The sequence below is a fragment of the Schistocerca nitens genome, chromosome 1, assembly GCF_023898315.1.
Source record: "Schistocerca nitens isolate TAMUIC-IGC-003100 chromosome 1, iqSchNite1.1, whole genome shotgun sequence".
NCBI classification, from domain to species: Eukaryota; Metazoa; Arthropoda; class Insecta; order Orthoptera; family Acrididae; genus Schistocerca; species Schistocerca nitens.
The window spans coordinates 540685414-540698957 of NC_064614.1; the positions used below are offsets into that span (position 1 = coordinate 540685414).

The 13544-nt window shown below is 42.4% G+C and overlaps 1 protein-coding gene across 8 annotated transcripts in view; it reads left to right on the forward strand.

Moving 5' to 3' along the window:
* LOC126253889 (protein lap4) overlaps positions 1-13544 on the forward strand; it is a 564085-nt gene that overhangs the window by 327739 nt on the left and 222802 nt on the right. For all 8 annotated transcript variants that reach the window (XM_049955263.1, XM_049955269.1, XM_049955268.1 and 5 more), the window contains exons 14-15: positions 12230-12412; positions 12943-13098. In XM_049955263.1, the coding sequence (XP_049811220.1) occupies positions 12230-12412; positions 12943-13098 (339 nt within the window). The remainder of the gene's footprint in view (positions 1-12229; positions 12413-12942; positions 13099-13544) is intronic.

Here is a 13544-nt window from a genome sequence, read left to right on the forward strand (position 1 = left end):
TTCAAAATAAATATGCATTGACCTCAGTAGCCAAAGCTTCATTTGTAAATGTAAGATGACACCCTCATTAATCTATTAAACAATGTAAAAATGTTGATCTCCATAGTAGTAGTTAAATCTGTGTATATAAGACAACATTGTATTTTGTTACTAACTAATTTGGGGAAAAAATCACCTAATTATTATGTAAATATGGTATCTATACAAACAAAATAAACAACAAATGTCAAATCTAACTTTTCCACTAATAATACATACTTCATCACAGATTACATGTGTGCTTGTACACTCTCCTATTTTTGACTGGCACCATTAACTGAATCAGCAGCCTTCCTTAATGAAGCAAGAGATAAGCGCATGAGATTCCAAGGTTTCCAGATTATTCTGAGAAATTACATTGCTGAATCACAAAAATATTTTATTATTTAGTATCTTACATATTTAATAACTCATTCTTGTTGCTTTATAAATAATACATGATTGTCTACCATGCATTATTTGGAAAATCCAGGATGGAATGTAACAATATAATAAAAAGGATAGTTGCTACTCACCATATAGCGGAGAAGCTCGGGGGGGGGGGTTAGCGGAAAATGACAGAAGTAAAAACACTGGGTGTATTGGTGGAATGAGCGCTGTGTAGTGCTGGAATGGGAACAGGGAAGGGGTTAGATGGGTAAGGACAATGACTAACGAAGGTTGAGGCCAGGAGGGTTACAGGAACCTAGGGTATATTGCTTGGAGAGTTCCCACCTCTGCAATTCAGAAAAGTTAGTGGTGGTTGGAAGGATCCAGATGGTGCAGGCTGTGAAGCAGTTATTAATCCACCAGCTGTCGGATTCATCCACTACAAAACTTGCCTCTGTGCCCCTTTCTAGAAATCCAGCAGGATCTCCACTCTCTCTTCAAATCCTTATGCCTAACCAGAACCTGTCCGCAAAGTCCATCTCTCTCCTCACCCTAACACTCCCTGCACTCTTATCGTCTATGTGCTTCGTGAAGTCCATAAACCACCCAGGACGCAACAATTGTGGCTTGTTACTATGCTCCCACTGAGAGAATCTCTGCTCTCATAGACCAGCATCTTCAGCCTATTACCCACAATCTACCCTCCTATATAAAATATACTGACTATTTCCTGCACCGAATCTCCACAGTTCTTGTTCCTTTACCACACAGTGCCCTGCTCATCACTATTGATGCTACCTCCCTTTACGCTAATATCCCCACTACCTTTCCCAGTGCCCGATTTATTCCAGACCAACCACCTCCTTCCTATTTGCTATGACCTATTGCATCCTCGCCCACAATTACTTCTCCTTCAAAGGCGTTACCTACAAATTAATCTGGGGTACAACTATGCCAACCATTTCATGGGCCATCTAGAGGAATCCTTCCTAAACACCCAGAATCCCACCACCCCTCACCTGGTTAAGATTCATCGATGACATCTTTGTGATCTGGAATGAGGGTTATGACAACCTGTCCATGTTCCTCCAGAACCTCCACACTTTCTCCCACATTTGGTTCACCTGTCCTGCTCAACCCATCAGGCCACTTTCCTCGATGTTGACCTCCACCTCAAAGGTGGCGATATCAGTACCTCTGTCATATCACACCTACGAACCACTAGCAATACCTCCACTTTGTCTGCTGCCACCCATTCCATTCCATACCAAGAAACCCCTTCCATATAGCCTAGCCACCCATGGCCATCACATTTATAGTGATGAGTGGTACCTCTCGGAATATACCGAGTGTCTGACTGAGGCCTTTACATATCGTAATTACCCTACCAACCTTCTACAAAAAGCGATCTCCTGTGCCTTATGTTTAGTCACCCAACCCCTCCGGAAGTCCCATCGTCTGTCCACAGAGAGCCATTCCCCTCGTAACTCAGTACCATTTAGGACTGGAGCAACTGAATTAAATTCTCTGCTAGGGTTTCGACTACCTCTTGTCTGGGCCTGGAATGAGAAATGTCATACCCACTATCCTTCCGACCCCTCCCACAGTGATATTTTGCTGCCCACCAAACCTATACAATATTATCATCCATCTGTACATAACCTCAGCTCCCAACCCCTTGCCTCATGGCTCATATCCCTGTAATAAACCTAGATGAAAGATCTGTTCCGTGCAAACCCCCACCTACACCAATATGGTCACAAGCATCACCTATCCCATCAGAGAAAGGACTTCCTCTGAAACCAGTCATGTGATCTACAAGCTAAGCTGCAACCACAGTGCTGCATTCTATGTGGGCATGACAACCACCTTTCTGTCTGTACTCATGAATGGCCACTGACAGTCTATGGCCAAGAAACATCTTGATCACCCTGTTGCTGAGCACACTGCCCAACACGACGTCCTTCATTTCAGTGACCGCTCCACAGCCTGTGCCATCTGGATCCTTCCCACCAACACTAACTTTTTTGAATTGCGCAAATGGGGACTTTCGCTGCAATGTATCTGATGTTCCCATAACCCTCCTGGCCTCATCCCTCATTAGTCATTGTCCTTATTCATCTAGCCCCTTCACTGTTTCCATTCCGGCACTGCACAGCTCTCTTTCCACCAATCCACCCTGTAAACTCTCTCCCTTGCCCTCCATCTAACCTAAAGACAGCACCTAGCTACCCTAATTTCCACCTTTTCCCTGCAAAATCCCAGCAGCACTTTGCCAACCACAACCCCTACCCTGCTCTCACTCCCACTTCCCCATCCCAGCCTCTTCCTTACCTCCACTAAGTTGCCTCTACCATAATGTGCTGCTGCTTGCAGTGTGGTGCCAGCTGTCAGAGACTGTAGTTGTGTGTGTGTGTGTGTGTGTGTGTGTGTGTGTGTGTGTGTGTGTTCGACAGAGGCCTTGTTGGCTGAAAGCTAACTTTCAGACAGTCTTTTGGTTGTGCCTTTCTGTGAATCGGCATCTCCGCTGTATGAAGAGTAATAACTATCCTTTCCATTATATTGATGCATTATTTGAGGCATACACTGTAACTGCCTTCTAAATATTTCAGTTTTAGCTTGAGCTCTTTAATCTCTCTGGTCTATTTGTTGTGCAGTACAATTACATAATTATTTTGTCAGCAAGTGTACTTCGAAGACTTCTAGTTCTGCGATTATAGCTAAAGCTGTTAATGTAATAATAACTATGTTTGTACTTAACATGAATAAATGTTGAGAAACATGCTCACATGGTGCAATTGAATACCCATATCTTTAAACGACTGAATGGAAAGGGTAGACTGCTACTAACCACATAGATTAGGCATTGAGCTGCAGCCAGTCACAGTGAAAAAGAATGCTAGAATTTTCAGCTTTCAGACTGTGTCCTTCATTAAAACTAGAAAACATATGCACATTCACACAACAACTCAAACACATGACCACTGTCTCTGAGCTCTAAGGCTGAGCAGCAGTCTAGCTTGGGTGGGTACTTGTGATAAGGAAGAGGAGGGGTAGCAGATGTGAGGGGTGGGGGAAACTGCTAATGCTGCCTGTGGGAGTGTGCAGGGACGTGGTGGGGACAGGATAGGGCTGCTAGGTGCGACATCGGGAATGGGAATGGGGGAGGGGGGTGCAAGGAATGAGGAGGGGGGCGGAAGGTGGAGGAGGGAGGGAGGTGGAGGAGTGGGAAGGAGAGAGGAAAGAATTAAGGAAGGAGAAAGGGCTATGTACATAAGTTGGTAGGATGACAGGCGTGTTGTAGTGGGAGCATGGTAGGGGATAGACAGGTGGTGGACAGGGACTAGCAAAGGTTGACGACAGGGCAGTTATGGAACAAAGAATTTGTTGCAGGGAGAGTTCCCATGTACACAGTTCAGAAAAGCTGGTGTTGGTTGGAAGAAACTGGATAGAATATGCTGTAAAACAATCATTAAAGTGAAGTGTTGTTTTGAGCTGCTTCACTTAAGAGACTGCTTCACAGCCTGTGCCATCTGGATTCTTCCCACCAACACCAGCTTTCTGAATTGCACAGGTGAAACCTCTCCCTGCAACATATTGTTTGTTCTTGTAACATGCTCAGCCTCAACCCCTCCCAGCCCTACCCTCTAATTACTTACCCCATTTTCTCCTGCCATTCCAGTACTCCACAAGCCTGCCATCCCACCAGCATACATACATATAAGGGGTGATTAAAAAGTTTCTATTTGAGGGCATTGCAGCAGCATATGTACAACAAAGTGTGATTTTGTTGTTGGGTTATAAGCACAGACACATAGGCAAGGGATTAGTGTGGTACTCATGTCTGCGTGTGGTAAATGCGGTAAGATGAACTACAGTGACCTTATTAGCAAATGTGTTGGAACAGGACCAACATGTTCTTATTCTTTTCTTGACTGTTGAACGACAAACACCATTGGAGAATGAAGAATGTGTATGGGGCAGCTTATCTGACAAAAACCATCATTGTGGAATGCTGCTACTTCATAATTACGTATATCTCCATGTCGTAAAGTTGTAATGCAGAAGCTACACCAACTCATATGGGAGACACTCGAGCACCCATCGTATAATCCTGCTCCCCCCATGCAATTGTCACCCCTATGGCTCTTGTTTGAACAGGCCTTGAAGGACCATCAATGCCTATGTGACAAAGATATGTATCGGGCAGTTGCGGACCTCTTCATGCAGCAGGACATGCTGTTTTACCAAACTGGTGTCTTTGACGTAGTGTGTCATTGATATGATTACCTCAGGAACCAAGGTGATTTTGCTGACAGGCATACAGATTCTGCACTGAAAGGCCTTCGAATGGAAATTTTTGATCGCTTCTTATAGTTCTTTCCACTTCTCTATTCCTCTCCTCCAACCCCTGCCCTGAATCATAGCACCCTGTGCTGCACTTAGCAGCCTTATTCCTATCTCCACAAAGCCCTCGCATGCTGCCACAGGCGGCACTATCATTTTTCCCCCACCACTACTCAGCTATCCACCCCCCCTCCCTGCCCCCACCTCTTCCATACCCACACTGCCTGCCCTAGCTACATTGCTGCTCAGGTCAGACACAGTTGCACTCGGGCCTTTGCGTCCAAAGATGACAGTGGTTATACGTGAGTGACTTGTGCTTGCGTGGACATGTGTACTTATACTTCTGATGAAGGACGTAGACTGAATGCTGAACATTTCTGTCACTCTTTCTCATTGTGCTTGTTTGTGTCTCAGTGCCGCCTCCATGTACTGAGTGGCAATCTGTCAGTTCTAACCAGGAACACAAGGAAACACTCAGCTGTAAAAGAGGTCAAATTTACTGGGTCATGGAATTACATCAAGCGGAATACATGAAAGTAGTTCACATGCATCAACCACATTTAAAAAGTGAGGGCCAGGAAGCCATTGTGTGCCCGTATAAAGATGCTGTCAACATCTCGTGATAGCAGATCTGGTTACAGCTGTTGTTGACTGGACTGCCCCTGGTAGCCACCTTGGGTATTTGCAGGTGCACTGTTTGAATTTTGGTGTGTTTGAATTTTGGTGCACACCACACTTGCTGTACTGGCACTACTTATGTCTGTTGTACATGGTGGGTCTGTTGCGGGGAGAAGGACCAGGCATTGCTGTCCAGATAGCTGTGACTGAAGAGACATCCAGGGCGTCCTTGGCGGTGTGGGAGTGGCAGCCAAAGGCAAGAGAAGTTCCTAATACACTCAGACCAATGTAATACAGATTAAAGTGAGTGGGACAAGGGCACCACTTCTGACCCTGGTCCTCAGGGTGACCGGTAGACAGACCCAGCAACAGAGGTGTGGGAGCCGTTAAATGTCGGAGTCCATGATGAGGTATGTCAGCATGAGCAATGACAATGGTGGAATGGAGAGGACAGACTTGTGATGGAGACCTAGCTTCCATCCCCACTGATAGCAGTATGTGCTCATCGCAATGCAAGGTGCCAACACCTTCCACAGGAAGCAAACCCACCATTGGAACTGAAGAAGTCCCGACTGCTGGTGTAGGTGGGTATAACCAGCCCTGTGTAAACAGAACTGGCAGCACTGGGGGATACATGCTTTCAGCAAGAGGCTGTGCAGCATCTGCAGTTGACAGACCCACAGGAGCTCAGTAGAATTCTTGTCATCATTGTATATGAACTTAAATAAAATGGAAATCTTCTGTGTTCTTCCATATCTGTCTCTTTTAAGTGTTCAGACAAGGTGTTCCACCTTGCCATTCAATTTCAGTCGGAAGAGAGGTGCTAGGACATGGTGAAAAGCATTGTGAGTACAAACGTCTTGGAAAGATTGCACCACATACTGAGGACTGTGGTGTGAAACGAGCATGCAAGGCAAGCTGTCTGTGGAGAATATCTTTGAGAGGTATGTCTGCTGTCACAGATGGGAAACAAACAGCATAAGGAAAAATGAGAAAAAGCATGAATTGCCAATAATCAGAAAGTGTTAAGAAAGGATCAGTGAAATCAGTATGGACTCCTTCCCAAGGATGTGTAGAGCTGATGGTATAAAAAAGAAGTGCACGGTGCCACATGCTGACCCGAACATTTAAAGCAGGCTGTGACAAGGTGTTCCACCTGCCAGTCGATGTCTGGCCAAAGCACCTGGTGGTGTGCAACAGTTATGTGCGGAGAAACTCTCACTGCAGAGCCATTGGAACCACAATGTGGGAAGTAAACCCTTCTGCTGACAGGAGAATAAAGCCATTCCAAGAGGGAGAAGTGATGAAACAACACACAAAAGCTCTGAAGTGGGTCCGATGCCTGGCCCAGCAGACGGTCGGGCCACCCATGTTGTATCATGCTAATGGACTCGCCACCACAGCAGAGGTAATACGAGAATTTGTGATGGGGAAGCCATTGCATATGCCTCACCTCTGTGTCCTGTTGAAATCAATGGAATTCCTGCTGGTGGTCACAGGAGGGGTCAGGGCATCTGCATTTGCATGCTGCGGCGTGGGATGGTAATGGATCTCATAGTTGTACCAGGGCAAGAACAGAACCCAATGTTGGGGATGATGAGTGGCTTTGTCTGTTGTGTACACCAACAGATTGAGCAGGCTTAAGATGGGAAATGAAATAAAATAAAATTTTGCAGCATTCAAGAACACATGAAGGTTTTTTAAGTGTAGACAGTGGCACATATGACATTTAAGAGATGGATTAAATACAGTGGTAATATGTGGTAAACATTTAACAAAAACCAAACTGTACAATGTGTAACTTCAAAGTTAATGTTAAACTAAGAAATAAAATGAGAGAACAGTTGTGCACTGTATGAATATAAACTAGGGAACACAGTATACTTATGCTGTATAGTAGTAAAGTGAACCTACTAATTGGAGGTCAAAATTACATGTTGTTCCTAGATAACTACAGTGTCACATATTGACAAACAATTAAAATGTAATGCCAATGCCTGTTAATGAGTTGAAGCAAAACCGTCACAGTTGTATATTGAAGAGTACTATAGGAAGGTAAATTGTTTGTGTTGTCACAAATTTAATGTTACTTTAAAATAATATATTAATCACAGATTCATAAGGTACCACCTGTGAACCAAACTGTGACAAATTCCCTCTGTGTAGGAAGTGTCAAAATATCATATGGAACAAGTTGTAACCAAAGTTATCGAGAAGTGGAAAGCCCTTATACAGGATAGGACAGAGGGTGATGTGATGTGTTCAGAGAAACAAACTGGCAAAGTGGACCAGAAGTGAAGAATGAATCTACTTGTCATGTATTAAAGACAGGATTGTGGTGTGGATGATATAAATCCACTTATGAGGGCAAAAGTTATGAGCTGAGTATCCAGAAATGTGCTACAGATCTAGATACATATAATTATCTGTGTCATAATTTACCCAAAATATGAAAGGAATATGTCAAAAGGCAATGTCATTCGAGGTAGACAAACAAATGTAAGTAGATCTATTCCTTTTATGTATTTTTACATCTGCGTAGTAGACACTCGTTTGTCCACCTTTACTGACATTGCCTTTTTACGTAAAACTTGGCCACCTGAACTTGATACATTTGCAGTAGCTGTTTGCGACATTGGCAGAATTTGTCGTGTGCAGTGACAACATGCGTGCGCTTATGGTGATAGGAGAACAGCAAACTACACGTATTGTCAAAAGAAAGCAACACTGGTTCTTGCAGAGGATGTGACAAGCACAGTAAGTGATAAATACGAGAGGGTAACCACAGTAAGAAAAGAGCCTTACAGACCTCCATGTTGATCACCGATAGTGCCACAAGATGTTAGTGAAGCTGCTTCTCATAAACATCCCAGCAGCCGGTGGCTGAGCCTTTGTCAACCATAGCCAACAACCATTCCAACAAGGCCATTTGTGCCTACTGCTGGAGTAAAGCATGTGTTGAAAAACCGAGTGCAGAAAAACCACATCAGGAGCCACTGGTGTTGTGCTGTACGTGCACTGTGGGCCTGACGATCACAGTCAGTGACTGGGATGCCACTTGTGGCTGCCTCGCATAGTTGCAGGTGTGCCGTTTGAATGATAATGTGCAGAAACTTGCCATGGTGACCTGAATTGTGCCTGATATAGGTGGTAGATAACCATTGAGTTACTGCACTACCCTTTCCATATTGTTGTTGTTCCATTGTCGACTTTCCATTGTTCCTTTCTTGAAACAAGTGTTTGTAATGAATCCAATTACTATTTTAGTCAATCTTTTTAGGGCTCTACATCATTGTTCATTCATTCCACTTCAATTGAAAGTTCACACACACACACACACACACACACACACACACACACACACACACACACACACACACACACACAATATGAGCATACCCGAGTTGCCCTGTAAGACCCTCAGTGCTTCATGGTGGTTAGGCAAATAGCTTTAGTGTCACAACAAAATTTGAAATATACGGGGAGAGAGGAGACTGTAAACATTGAAGGTAGCTCAAAGCCAATGACGGGGAGAGTCCAGTCTGGATTTGATGCTCCAGATGATGACAGGCAACAGATACTTCTTTCCTCCCCCATGATCCTGTTGGCTACTTACAATGTTGCAAGTTCCATGGGAACAAACAACCTTTGTTTGAGTAATGATTCTATTTGGTGTGTGGGCTGCAATGAATTGTGCTTGAACATTGCAAATGAAAATTTAAGAGAAAAATTAGAATTAAAAAATAAAAATATGTAATACCCCATAGAATGATTGGACAACCTGCATAGTTGTCACTCTTATTCTGACCACTAAGCATTTCCTTCTTCTTCTTTTCATTTGGGTCTACTTACGAACATGGGACTTATTTAGATTCTTTACTAGGGTCTTCTGTCTCTTCTTTGCCCAGAAAGCTTTCATTTTCTGCCTGTGAGCAAGCTTCCTCTCCTCTGTCCTCTTTGGTCTGTTGGTTCCTGTGCTCATTTCACTACTAAGGGACACTGGGATTACCTCTTGTAGAGAAATCTGTCAGAATATGGACTGGTCTTGTATGATGGTTTCTAATGGAATTTAAAGTTGCTCCAGGTTATATTTCCCTTTGGTGATACATTTGTTCTTTCCCCTCTACTTGTCGTGGTGAAGATCCTAGTCATGAGCCTGCAGTGACTCAGGTCAAATGTCCGTAGAAGGCCAGTTACATTTTCTTGATAGATGTGATTATATCTTCTTGGAGATGGTACAGTTCACTATTGTCTGACAGTGTTAAGTGCTATCTTCTTCTCTTATTCACCCTAGTGTTCTCTTTTAGGGTTTTTCATTCCATGATCACTAGTTTCCTGAGTGGATCACCTGCTCATCAAGAGGTGTTCAGAAACATACAGTACTAATAGCCTTACTGTTGAATTTTATTGTTTGAGATTCTTAGATAAGTACTTGGAGATACAAATGTTCATGCAGAAGTGGTAGACCCTCTCCAATGTGGCACATCTGGTATCTGTTGCCAAGTTCTCACTCTCATTTGCCGACCCAACTGTCCTAAATGTTTGACTATTGGGACTTTACGAATGGTGGTGCCTTCCAGTGGAATTGCAGACAGGGCTTCTTTTATGTTAGTAATTAACTCAGTCTTTTGTACACTGACTTTCAAATTGATCTTAGCTGCATGCTGTAGAGGCTTTGTAGTTGGCGAGGAAGCTCCTGTATATTGTTGGCTAACGAGACCAGCTCATCTGCAAAGGCTAGGCAAGGTACATTGAGGTTATCTTCCTCGTATCCAATTTTTATTGCAGTTACCAATGGTTGTGTGAAAGTCCTTTCCCCATCACACAATTAAAGAGGCCATCACCTTGTGTAACTCCTGTTCAAACGGTTGTACTCCTAGAGAGAGACCCCTCTAAATTTGATTTTGAACATGGTGTTCCTCAGAGTGGTCTGGGCCAGTCTGGGGGACTTCTCATCTAGGTTCAGTTCTCGTATGGTGGAGATCAGGGTCTGCCGAATCCTATGCCTTTTGAAAGTCCACTAGAATGGCTTCACAGGGATATCCACTGTGACTCTTGTATTTAAGGATGGTCTTATTATATGTTTTTAGTTTCATAGTGTTTACCCCTCTGCAGATGTAGTTCATGCTTTTTCTTTCCTGTGTGTTCAATGTTGGTTTTCATTGCACATTTATCAGGAAACTTCCTTGAAGGATTTCTTTGCTCTTTCTGTACCAGGTATTATGGTGTTTATTTGTTATTATGTTGCTGCTGCCATTGAGAAAGGTAATTTCTTCCTACCATGCAACATTTCTGGATAGTCATTGCTGTATATAAAGAACAATATTATTCCAGCAGTGTTATCCTGAATAATCCTTACCAGTGTAAGTATAATTGTTTCTAGTAGAAGCATAACACTTCTTCCTTTTTTTTCTTTTTTTCTTTTTTTCCCCAGAAAAGTCATTGTTCTAAATAGGGACCTGAAAAGTTCACGTTTTGTGATTAATGTGAATATAGAGGAAAATGTTTCCTCAAAACAGAAAACACAGTGTTACCTAATAGGTGGTGTTTCATATCGATTTGTATCGAGATGAACTATTTTTCAGCAATTAAATATTGAAAATGTAACCAATTTTTGGTCACTGGTTTATCACTTCATCTAGTAAACCCCAATTAGAAAAGATAATGTATGTATAAACATGTGTGCAAAATGAAAAGTGCACAAATCAATGACGTGTATCAGTGCACCCAATGATCTGGTGCCAAGACAATTGCTGGTTGTTGAATGGTTTGTATAAGATGCATGCCACGTAATGCAACTTGGTACTCAGTCGTGGGACCTATCATCTGAGAACAAATAAATGCTTGTGTATGTTTGTTTGCTGAATCTCGGAGGTTGGTTTAAAGTGGGCTGACATAACAGTTTTAGGTAGTGGGTGATTTGAAATTTAGTTACATTGAAAACTGCTAGAGAGAGGCCCTGAGCTACCTGGTTAACAATACCCTGCCAACGTTTAACAAGGAATTGAGCAGTAGTTATTCCCCAAACCTGGGTTTTGCTTGTTGTTTTCTTATTTTGAAATGAGTGAAAAGACTAAACCTTGTCCATCATGGATTTAGATTAAAACCCTCACAACACTAGAAGGGATCAGAGATTCCTGTGACAATGTTTCAGTTCTACTTTTGCAGATCATGGTTGTAGGCTGTTGCACTGCGAGAGAGAGGCAGAGTTTTTTTTTTTTCCCTGCACTGCTCCTCCCTCCTCTAGCAGTCTGAATTCTTGTTTATACTAGTGGCCGTCTACCAATATACAGTTTCTGCACTCTGCATTAAAAGGACCAGAAAACAAAACCTGCTGTGCCGAAATTCCTCATTCAGCATGTGAATAGTTATCATTGTTTACTTCTACACTAAGTGCCTTGTAAGTTCTATATTAGTGTTTCTCAAGTATGGGTTGCACGGCTATATATGCCCATGAAAGGTAACAATTAAGATTCTGCAAATTTTGTAATCATTGACTTGAGCAGGAATAGAAAAATAATGTAATGACACAGCTTAAATCGGAGACACATACAGTTCACTGCAGGTAACAATGTGCTGCTTCTCAATGAAACAGTCATTTGTTCATTTAATGTGTAGTATTATCAAGGTATTTAAACAATAAGTTTTCTATGAACTTACAATTGCAGTTTCTGTGTAACAAGCAAAACCTCTTTCAATTCAGTCGCGCTCTCTCTCTCTCTCTCTCTCTCTCTCTCTCTCTCTCACTCTCTCTCTCTCACACACACACACACACACACACACACACACACACACACATATACACGTACACATACATACATTCTCAGCAAGTACACAGTCAATATGTTATTTTTAGGAAATGATGAGGCCAGGAACAACAGTGCAGTCTGTTCTTCCCACTCCAGCTACAGCACCTGCATCTGTCTCTGAGGCAGAGCCAAGTGCAAGTGAAGGACCAGAATCGGTGACTGTGAGTGATGCTGTGGAGCTGCGTGAGCACAGTGAGACTGATGGGGAAGAAGTACTTACGGAAGACCAAGTAAGATAGGCATCAGTCTCTTTGTTGCCTGCCTCAAACCCCCCCCCCCTCCCTGCCCCCCCCCCCCTGTTGCTTCAATACACAAACCCAAATGTAAATTGTAATTCTGTAGACATGATCCTTCTAGTTATTGCCTCCCCCGTCTTTTTGTAAAACTGTTCAAAATTCTCATAGGTGGTTGTTCTGCATGCAGGGGAAACATGCATTATAAATGTGTTCTTTACAACCACTATGTTTACTACTACTACATCAAGTGATTCAATGAGTCATCCATATTGTTTCATCTCAGTTATTTGCATTATAACTATTTACTGCACATCTTTTGAGGTAAATGATTTAAAGTTAAATACGACACATATAATATAGAACATTATTTTACAAAATATATCTGCACCTACTGTAATAACTTTTATTTGCTTATTGAGTTGCAGATTATTTTTGCGCTTCATGTTGCATTATTTCACACACAGTAAAATTTGTTGAGGACAAGTATACATTATAGTAAATGATAAAAGAATTTATGTGAACAGGATGACTATGAGAAACATGTTGGCTTCGAAGTGGAGGAAGAAGATAAAAGTACGCGGCCCAACAGGTTACATCGTAGAGACACTCCTCATCATCTTAAGAACAAACGCATAAATGCCCAGTTGGATCAAAGCAAAGTTGCCTCCCTTATTGCTCAGGTAGTTAGAAGAACAAATTCATGTTTGCTCAATATTTTTAATAGATTGCTTACAATCCAGTTAATGTATTATGTACTAAGTAATAAATTACTCTTGCTACTCCCCCGTTTTTTTGCTTCTTCTTCTTCTTCTTCCTTCCCCCTCGTCGTCCTCCGGGTCCTAAAGTGGTTGCTGCATCCTTCATCCCTGTTGCCTTATGCCTCAATCTCGCCATTCTTCCCCTTCCTCTTCTATCCATCTTTTCTCTCATTTTCTTTCTACTTGTTAGTTGCTCCATAATCTACTTCTACATTTCCTTACTTTTGTTACTGTTATCAGCAATATTGTTTAAAGTTTTACTCCTTTCACTTGAATTAGTAAAGGCTTAATAACATCACCAGCAATTTTATGTAAACAGTAGGTGGTTGTTGTTGTTGTTGGTGGTGGTGGTGGTAGTAGTAGTAGTA